The sequence below is a fragment of the Setaria viridis genome, chromosome 6 (assembly GCF_005286985.2).
Source record: "Setaria viridis chromosome 6, Setaria_viridis_v4.0, whole genome shotgun sequence".
In the NCBI taxonomy this organism is placed as follows: Eukaryota; Viridiplantae; Streptophyta; class Magnoliopsida; order Poales; family Poaceae; genus Setaria; species Setaria viridis.
This window is the reverse complement of record NC_048268.2, coordinates 23,998,412-24,008,728: the sequence shown is the minus strand read 5'-3', so window position 1 is coordinate 24,008,728 and position 10,317 is coordinate 23,998,412. Positions and strand designations below refer to the sequence as shown.

Below are 10,317 nucleotides of genomic sequence, written 5' to 3'. Positions count from 1 at the left end.
GTTTTCATTAGTGCTTGGCCGTCTAATCTATGCTTCCAAAACCTTGAGTCCTTGACCACCTCTTGTGACACTAGAAAAAGAAACTATTGGAAATATTCCGTGGGATATCCTATGCACCAATGTTGAGCGTGCATGCATGACGAATTGGAGCCGAATGAATAAACGAGGGAGTAGTTGCCAGGGACCAAGAGAGAGAAGAAAAAAAGGGAGGAGTCATGGAGGACATGGATGTCACCGCTGTTCAATGGGGGACTAGCTAGAGCCTAGAGGCTCAATCATTCATCCTGGTTGGGTTGGTCTGGGTCCATTGTCCATTGTCCCCCACCATGTGAATAGAAGCAACAAACGTCCCTCGTGTCTGCAGGCAGCACGCAGGGGACGCTGATTGGGAGATGCATGCATGGCCAGCACAGCTCACGCTCTCGTTTTTGATATGACCAACGATGGGTGGGTCGCTTGCCTGGATAAAAAGGTTGAAGTAAAAAGTTGAATGCCGAGAATATTGCAGCCACATTGGTGAAAAGATTCCGTCCTAAATTATAAATCATTTTAATATTTCTAGGTTTATAGATTTTAATATGTATCTAGACATAATGTATGTCTATATAGGTATAAAAAAAATTATGAATCTAGAAATATCAAAACCATCAAGAATTTAGGACGGAGGAAGTAGAAAATTAGAACATGTTTGGTTCTATAGGTAACCTCACCTCGCCTTCCTCACAATAATGCTTGGTTTCCTACCTCAGGGTCAGCGCAAGCAAGCTTTTCCTTGCTGAAGCCAGCAAACCAAAACACCTCTCGGGCACAAACATGCTTGCCGGAGACATGTCTTTGCATAACCAAACATGATCTTGGATCCCCATGCATCAATAACTCAGGTAAAAAAGTATGATAAGATTCTCTTACATTAATGAATATGTTGCAAAGATTTCAAGCATTCAAACATAGTCCTGTTTAGCAAATCCTTGTGGAGAAATGCAGCAACCTTAAAACATGAATAACCAAAAGATGAGCTAATTAATGCATACTATACATTGCGTGTGCTCTCCAGCTTGGCACCGATGCCGTTGCAGCTGCACGGCAGAACGCGGTCCGGAGCCCCAACCCCGAGCAAAACATCTGGCGCCAAACCGCGAAGAGCAAGGCCAGCTAGACCCCAAACGCTCTCCAGCGACGCGGACCGCGACGCGCGCGTGGTGCCCGGCCACGAAGCCAGCCGCACGCCACGACCGACAACCTGTCCACCGGCCCCACGCCGGCCGCAGCCCGCTGCCGCGCGGGCCCCGCCACCCGCGCACCCGCGCCGCCCCCAGCTGCACGCAAGCGAGAGCGCGCATAACCCCGCTCGCTCGCTCCCACGCGTCCCCCATTCACCTTCGCTTCCACTCCTCCCACCATTCCGAAGCTTCCACGCCTCGCCGCTCCGCACGCCTCCGACCAGATCCGCGGGGCGCGAGGGAGGCCCGGGCTTCCTCGGGGCGCGCGCGCTCTCGTCGAGGCGGCGGAGGTAGGCGTGGGGGAGGTAGCTTCGGCCGGGGAGGAGGGGCGGAGGCCTAGCTACCTAGCTGTTGCTGCAGCTGCGATGGCGGTGGAGAAGACGGTGCCTGGAGCGGGAGCGGGGTCAGCGGCGGGGAGGACCGTGCTGGTCACGGGCGGGGCGGGCTACATCGGCAGCCACGCCGTGCTGCAGCTCCTGCTCGCGGGGTTCCGCGCCGTCGTCGTCGACAACCTCAACAACTCCTCCGAGCTCGCCGTCCGACGCGTCGCAGCGCTCGCCGGGGACCACTCCCGCAACCTCTCCTTCCACAAGGTGAGGAGGACACTTCCCGTCCCGTTCTCCCCGTGGATCTCCCCCATCCCACGCAATGTGGCACCGCTGACGCCCCGCTAGATCTCCGCGGCGTCGTGGAAGGTCTAAATTGGTTGTGGTACAGGGGTTCGTGTTCCCTATATTTTCCGTTTTGGGATTATTTGACTGCCGTATTAACTTGGCAAACGTCTTTTGTGGTGGTTTTGTTCCTTTGGGTATGCCGCATTCCGATTCCCATGGCTTTTGGTGTTTCAGTCTAGCTACTCACTTCTGATGGGCATTTCTTGATACATGGTAAGGTTGTATGAAACTTATTTTCTGGAAGTTTGGAACAATGCTTTCAGTTTACCTTGCCTTAGTGCCGGTTATTGGGAATCTGATGGGAACTTAATACTTGGTGATGTGAAAATGGTGTCAACTATTGACGGAAAAGATTTTCATTACATGGGGTTCTTGAACTTGTCGAGTTACCTGATTTTGTGAGACAAAAATCAGGAGATTTCTATTCAGAGGCATTTTGGCATTCATCGGTCGAATGTGAGTGTGTGTGGTGCATTCCTGTAAGCCATTGGATGCGCAGCTTCTTGGTGTGCTATGTGAGTTGTTTTAGCTCCAGCTGTCAAAGTTTGCAGTTAAATGCAGGGTTGTTGAAGAGCAATGATTCAGCTTTGCAAATGTCCAGTTGGGCATTACATGTTAGCTTTGAATTATTTGGCCAACTCATTCAATTGCTCCATGCCTACATTGTTAGGTTTGTACAATTGGCACTAGTTTGAGGGTGGGTTGTGCTTGATTTGCCATCCACATGGGGTTATGGGAGTGGTTGCCTAATTTAATCAACATGACAGCTAGTCATTTACTACCTGTTTCTCCTTTTTCTTAAAAAAAAGAAACTACACCATTTGCCTGAAGTTGGTATATTGAGTTGTCCCCTGTATTGATGCAATAAGATTGGTTAAAATATCAAGTACTAAGTTCTTTTTGGAACCTTCATGTAATGCATTCTTGCCAATTCACTTTTAAGAAAGAAATGTTTGACTTGATTTCTGCAATAAGTGACAATATGTGGTCGTGTTTTTTAGTTCCTATGGCTATTCACCTACTGCCGGTTAGGGACAAGGGTTTCCCTAGCTATGATTATGAAGCTAAAGAAGTAAAATGTGGAAGGAGGCTGGGCTGCTAGGGTCACCAACACAACAATTCGGATCTAAACAACTAAAAACAGGGATTCAAGTGAGATTTTCGGTATTTGAATATGTTATGACTTATTTGGTGGATTTGGTTGTGTTAAGCTTCCATTAAACTGTCTCATGGCTGCTGAAGATCTGGGTTAATAGAAGAACAAGAGCTTTAGCAGACAGCCTAAAGTAAAGTTTGTGAATACTAGTGTAAAATTTGATTCTAAATTCTTAACAAGGAACAAGAGTAATGTGAATTCGATTCGAACTAAGTTTCACTAGCAGAGATTTGCTCCTTATTTCTTTTAGCGGCTTACTTTAATATCCATGAACTTTCTTTTGATGCACTGAAATACTTCCCATTACTACCTCATTCCATTCCCTCGATCCTGGCAGTTGTTATTGGATGCAATATGATGACTGGAACTTTGGCGATTTGGTGTATTTGTGCTTGGAGCTTTCTATTTTATTTTGATGTTCCATGTCTTTAATAATTCTATTACTGTGGTCTGCAAAGTGAGTATTTTATTGTGCATCGGGTGATTTAGTTCTATTACTTTTTTTTTCTCGAACACGTAGGAGAGCTGCGTATCATTATATTAAGAAGAAAGAAGGGATAAGAACCCTTACAACCACACCGACCTAATCATTCACTCCTCAATTGGCACTAGAGCAAGGAGGTGATTAACTCCTCGAGCTCCAGCCATACCCCACAAACGTAACTCCTCGCTGGCCGACAACAAGGCTCTGGTAACACTTGGGGAGGCCGCATCAAAAACACATCGGTTGCGATGATTCCACAACGTCCATGCTCCCAGAATAATTAGAGAGTTAAGGCCTTTTCTAATGGGAGCAGGCACATTGTTAGAACTTATTTCCCACCAATCCTCAAAGCTTCTCGCATCCAGATGAGGGGTGAGAGTCTGCAGTCCAATCCTCCTCAGAATATTAAACCAAAACTCATGAGCGAACACACATTCTATCAGCAGGTGATTAATGGTTTCCTCCGCTTGATCACAGTGTGGGCAGCTTGCAGGGTGTGGCGGATTCCTTTTTGCTAGCCGATCAGCTGCCCAACACCTGTCCCTAACCACCAACTACATGAAGAACCGGCATTTACCAGGTGCCCAAGTCTTCCAGATCCTCTCCCGTGATTTAAAGGCCACTGCTCCATGAAATTGGTTGTCATAAGCCGATTTTGTTGAGTATTTTCCATCACTAGAAAACCTCCAAATGTGGACATCATCAACCTCTGGCTGCAGTACCACTTCAGAAATTAAATTCCAGAGAGCGAGGTATTCATTGATTACTCCAACAGTTAGAGCACCCTGTATATCCCTTGCCCAAGCATTATCAGTTAGAGCTTCCTGTACTTTCCTCTGGTTAATTCTCCTCTTGGATACTGTTGCCAAGACTTGTGGTGCAAGATCAGCAATTCTCTGACCATGAATCCATCTATCCGACCAAAAAAAAGTTGCTGCGCCATTACCCACCTCAGAGACCACAGCTATGGAGAAAAAGGCTTGTGCACACTTGTGTACAGATAAATTAAAGGATGCCCAGGGAAGATTTGGATCTGTTTTTTTCAACCATAACCACCTCATTCTCAGTGCCCAATTCAGATTTTGGAGATTGGAGATCCCAAGACCCCCGAATTCTGTTGGAAGACATACTTTGGGCCATGCTACCAGGCACTGGCCACCATTTGCATCTTTCCTTCCTCTCCACAGAAACCCTCTTCTGATCTTGTCAAAAGCCTTAATGGCCCATGGTGGGAGATCAATGGCCATCACCAAGTAAATCAACATTGGAGTTAACACATGCTGTACCAGAACCTTGCGACCTTCCTTAGTCAGTAACTCAGCCTTCCACCCTGGTAGCCGGGCAGCCAACCGGTCGATGTATGGCTGTAACTGAGCCTTCGTTAATTTCTTCAAAGATAGAGGAAGTCCAAGATATTTGCAAGGAAACTCCAGCTGATCGCAAGGTAGAAGTTCCTGTAGAGTGACAGTGTCCAACTCTGTGCATTGAATTGGGAAAACATTGCTTTTCTGTACATTTGTTTTCAGCCTGTAGTTCTATTACTGTGATATGCAAAGTGAGTATTTTATTGTGCATTAGGTGGTTTAGTAAAATATATTTTACATCCCTGCAAAATTATCATTTGCTTGGAGGACTAGCACATACTTTGATTTGCATCTAGAGCAAGGTCTACCTTGACGCAATGTGATTACGGGAACCTTGATGATTTGGTACATTTGTTGCCATGTAAAACTGCATCTGTTCACCAGTTTATGCTTGAAGCTTTCTATTTTATTTTTTTATGTCCCAAGTCTTTTAATAATTTTAAAACTGTGGTTGCGAAGTGAGCATTTCATGATGCATTTGGTGGTTTAGTAAAATATATGTTGCAGACCTGCAAAATTGTCATTTAAAATAGAACTTGGATTGCTCGGATGATGAGCTACTTCAACTTGCTTCCAGAGCATTGTTTACTTTGATGTTTTGTTTGTTACAAGCAAAGGATGCTTGATTACTTGAAAATTTCACCCCTTTTGTTATCTATTAACCTAATTATGAGTAAGGTCCAGGAGTATATTTGCTTATTCACACTTTTGCTACATCGTTTTAGCTCTGATGCAGTCTAGTGACTGCTCGAGTATTTAGCTTCTTTGATTGTTTTTTGTGCAGGCAGAGCCTACCTCCTATCTAGTTTTCTTGCTGCTACAAGATGGCATATGTTGTTTTACCGTTATGCTACATAAAAATTTTACTGACATGAATGCGACATCCCAACAATTACTACTTTTTTTTTAATATTCTGCAGGTTGATCTCCGTGACAAGGGAGCACTGGAAATGGTTTTTGCTTCAACAAGGTAAAATTACCGCCTTTTCAGCTGTTCTGTTGTACCGACTCTCTTCCATTTCACAACATTATGAATTCCTTTTTTTTTTCAAATTTGTATCCAGCGTTTCTTTATTGTTAGACAATTTGCTCTCCAGATTTGATGCTGTTGTCCACTTCGCTGGACTGAAAGCCGTGGGTGAAAGTGTGCAGAAGCCATTGCTTTATTATGACAACAATGTCATTGGGACGATAAATCTTCTAGAAGTTATGTCTGCTCATGGCTGCAAGAAGGTATTTACCATTTTGCCCATTATATTTTTGCTGGAGCCACTTTTTTCAAGTTGCTCTCTCCTTTTCTGGACTTTTCTGCAGATGTATGCTAGGATATCATCTTGATTTAAATGTAGGATTACTTATTAGGTCATTATTTGCTTTTGTCTTAATTTTGTTGTACCCTGTGTCCTGTGCATTGAAGAGTAACTACCTAAGCTTGTATGTTATTTTCACATGCTTTGGTTGGATGATCATTGTTTTGATTGTCATGCCAATACATTAGATATTTCATCGTGGAGGCTTGCAGTTGCTGATGCACCTTAGACCTTAGTAGCTCATATTATTACTGAGGTGTGCTAATGTGCTCTGGTCAACTGTAGTTACTCTAAATTTGTGGTGGCCACTGGCCAGATGCCAGTGTGGGCATTTCTTTTCACTCACTGGGCATAAGTTTTTCATTCAAGTGAACATAGACAGGACAGTATTGGTTATTTCCCATTGTGCATTAAAATCTGTTGGCATTTCTAGCAGCACTAGTTCACTTTTTGTTGCTATCTAGTCTATTTGTCAGATTGATCATTGGATGTGGAATGTAATCAATTAATAATCACTTTACTTGCACCATCAGATCTATTGAAGCTTCTGTTACTCCATTTTAGCATTGGACCAGTTTTTAGACTTTAGATTTTGAGCTATTAGGGGCATATGACCCAATATTACCAGCGAGGATCATGATTGGCAACCTCAGGTTAATGTTGTCAATATGGATGCCTAGGGAACATCTGCTTCCCCTTTTAATACTATTGATCGATTGTATTGACTGTATATTTGCACTTTTGCTTTAAGATCCATTTGATCAGTAAGGCTTTGGACCAACAAATCTATTTGTCATATCAATCTATGACACTGACGTGCTGTACCCCTTTTTTGTTTTAAAATGTTTTAGTTGGTGTTCTCATCATCAGCTGCAGTTTATGGATCACCCAAGAACTCACCTTGCACAGAAGAGTTCCCTCTGACTCCAAACAATCCATATGGCAAAACTAAGGTCTTCTGCCTTTTTTTTCTTTCAATGTGAAAATCTGCTAAAATTTGTGAGCTCTGACTGAAAAATTTCAAATGGTTGCAGCTTGTTGTTGAGGATATTTGCCGTGACATCTACCGTTCAGATCCTGAATGGAAGATCATTTTACTTAGATACTTCAATCCAGTTGGTGCTCATCCCAGTGGATACCTTGGTGAAGACCCATGTGGAATTCCCAACAATCTTATGCCCTACGTTCAGCAAGTTGCTGTTGGTAGGAGGCCAGCTCTGACAGTTTTAGGAAATGACTATGCAACAAGAGATGGGACTGGGGTAATTATTTTGCATATGACATGTTCAATCACTTTTGTTTTTCATGCTCATTCAATTTGATTAATCACTTGCATTTCAAGATTGGCATTCTGACCTTATTTTGTTTTTGTCTAGTTTTAGTTGTAGTTTTATAAATTTGCATTTTATGAATTGCCTTTATTTTCGTTTAGGGTATGTCCTCTTGCCAATGAAGCTTGAAATTTGATATTGGGGATAACATGGATATGTTGTGGCAGCTGATTGCAGCCATGCCTATCTTTTCAACTGTAGTTCCTAAAATAAACTGTAGTCAACTTTTGTCTTAATCTACTAATCTGTAGTAAATATAGAACTACTAACAAGAGTTACAAGACCTGAGGGAAGTCACACCTTCCTTCAAAACTTGAGCAGATCTGTGTTCATACAACATGCTTCCTGGTGTGTTGACCCACCTTTTTGCTGAACTTGATCTTCAATACACAGAATGAGGACTTCTCACTATTTACCTTTTCCTTCATAGGTTGACACTGTTGCATAGTTTTTTTTGCTTGAACTACGAAGGAGAGTTGCGTGTCATTTCATTAAGGTAGAAGAGAAACAGTACAACGATCCTGGATATACCCATGTCGAAGTTAAAACCCACACACACCCACTAAAAATACAAAGTTACAGACTCGCCACAGCCTGGTAACAAAACATGACCCAGGGATCCATGGGGCCTAAGCTGCCACAGACAACGACCTCATCAGGAGTTCCTGTTGCATAGTTTTCACCTTTTTCTCTGCCTTCTTTGGCACCCTGCCTTTTGGATAGTTTTTCCTCTGCACTTTGTGGAATTGTGCTCCCACTCATTTACTGTATTCCCCTTAAGAAAAGAAGAAAGATTCCTTGCTTTGACATTTCCTTCTTTTATCTTTACTGTGTGCTAGATCACTGGAATTCTGAAGTAACATGTAACCTACAAGTTTCACTTGAATTCTGAAACAATATATAACCTACAAGTTTTCTGCTTTGAAATCACCTGATTAAAATTTTGAAAGATGTTCTAACAATAGAACATACAATACCCATGTGCTTCTTACTTCAGTTAATCCAAATTACCTCTATTTTATCTGTCTAGAGTTAATGATTTTGTAATAAGTTATTTAAGCATATCATTGTGACAACTGTGATTCTCATGCATTATAGAATCGGCCCATCATTAATCAAACTGTTGTTTGTTTTGCAGGTCCGAGATTACATCCATGTGGTTGACCTTGCTGATGGACATATTGCTGCATTGCAGAAGCTTTTTGAGAACTCTAGCATAGGTTAACACCTGAAATCAAATGATTGTTGAATTTTTTTCCATCCTGCTTGTATACTTATGCATACATGGTAACACTTTTGTGCATTGCATTTTCTTTAAACCAACAAATTTTATATTGTTTCCTAGGCTTGTCAAACACAAAAGTAAATTTGCACAAGGCACATTATTATGTACCGTTTGGATAGATATACCTTTTACAAAATGCATAGCAGAAATGCCCATTTTATGTTATTTTCTTTTGTTGACTAAAACCAAACTTTTGGGATACACTGGTATCTGTGCATGTTTTCTGTTTGCTTCTCGTGTCTGAGTCATTTGCTTGTTTAGCTTTTGAATCTTATTTTCAAATTTGATTCTACTTGCAGGGTGTGAAGCATACAACCTTGGAACTGGAAGAGGTACATCAGTGCTGGAGATTGTTAAAGCATTCGAGAAGGCTTCTGGGAAGGTATGCCAGATCAAACAGTATAGGAATTATGTGATTATTAGCATCTTGCAATGCAGCTTACTCAGGATTACTGCCTTGATAAGCTTATAAGGACATATTTTTGCTCTTCTGTAGAAAATTCCTCTGATTTTTGGCGCAAGACGCCCTGGTGATGCAGAGATACTGTTTTCAGTGACTGCTAAAGCAGAAAGGGAGCTTAACTGGAAGTAAGTCAAAAGATATAATATGCCATTAAGACAAAACTGGGTTTATTGTTTTATACCATTGACATTGTCTTTTTTTTGTCTCCAGAGCAAAATATGGCATTGAAGAAATGTGTCGCGACCAATGGAACTGGGCCAGCAAGAACCCATATGGGTATGGATCGCCTGACACCTCCAAGCAGAACGGCCACCAAACAAACGGATCAGCTGATTCCCCCAGGCAGAATGGTCATCACACAAATGGTTCAGTCGGCTCACCCAAGCGGAACGGACACTATGCATATGGATCAGCTGACTCACCCAGGCGGAATGGCCACTATGCGTATGGATCATCTGACTCTAGACAGAATGGTAATGGCCGCCTGCACTAAGATGAGTCGTTTGGCCTGTGAGCCCCCTGTACATTCCGTGTATCGCGCACCCACCATCAGAGATTGATGTGGATCAATGGGTTGGCAGATCATACAGTATAGAGTCTGGCAGCAGAATTTCCAGTTTGTTGTGGGTAAAACCTATCTCCTACGTTGGTGTTTATTCTTTCCTTCTTTCAAATGTGGTGTAGGAATGTGGTCATAGTGTATCAGCTGATTCTATTCTTTCCCTGCTAATGGAACTGCATTACGCTTCACCAAGTTTGGTTGGTTACTGTTTAACATAAAAAAATGCAGCTATGTATGGTTATTTATTGAGTAAATTGCACTTTGTTGTATTGTTGTATCACTTTAGTCGATCAAGTTGTAAAATGAGCAATTGAGTGCAACAAGTAGGTTGCTGTGTGCATATACGGTCCTGGTATGCCACGTCAACATGTTTCGCCACGGGGGCAATATTATGTGGACTGTCAGGTGGTTTAGTTGGCGACAGGCATGACATGAATGGAGTGTATGGTCACTTTTTACAATAGTTGT

At 42.6% G+C, this 10,317-nt stretch overlaps 1 protein-coding gene across 1 annotated transcript; it reads left to right on the top strand.

Annotated features, from left to right (window-relative positions):
• Positions 1–1,369: 1,369 nt before the first annotated feature.
• Positions 1,370–10,037, top strand: LOC117860485 (UDP-glucose 4-epimerase 4). The gene is made up of 9 exons (XM_034743791.2): positions 1,370–1,813; positions 5,819–5,868; positions 5,996–6,131; positions 7,060–7,161; positions 7,243–7,470; positions 8,678–8,759; positions 9,124–9,206; positions 9,321–9,412; positions 9,498–10,037. Exons 1-9 carry the CDS (start codon positions 1,586–1,588, stop codon positions 9,778–9,780), a joined length of 1,284 nt encoding a protein of 427 aa, XP_034599682.1. The 5' UTR covers positions 1,370–1,585; the 3' UTR covers positions 9,781–10,037.
• Positions 10,038–10,317: the final 280 nt, after the last annotated feature.

Bases quoted from the DNA above. Each gene is read 5' to 3' on its own strand.
- LOC117860485 (XM_034743791.2), top strand. From the start codon at position 1,586: ATGGCGGTGGAGAAGACGGTGCCTGGAGCGGGAGCGGGGTCAGCGGCG. The intron at 7,471-8,677 runs GTAATTATTTTG...TTTGTTTTGCAG, and splicing joins CAACAAGAGATGGGACTGGG to GTCCGAGATTACATCCATGT. The intron at 9,207-9,320 runs GTATGCCAGATC...GCTCTTCTGTAG, and splicing joins TCGAGAAGGCTTCTGGGAAG to AAAATTCCTCTGATTTTTGG.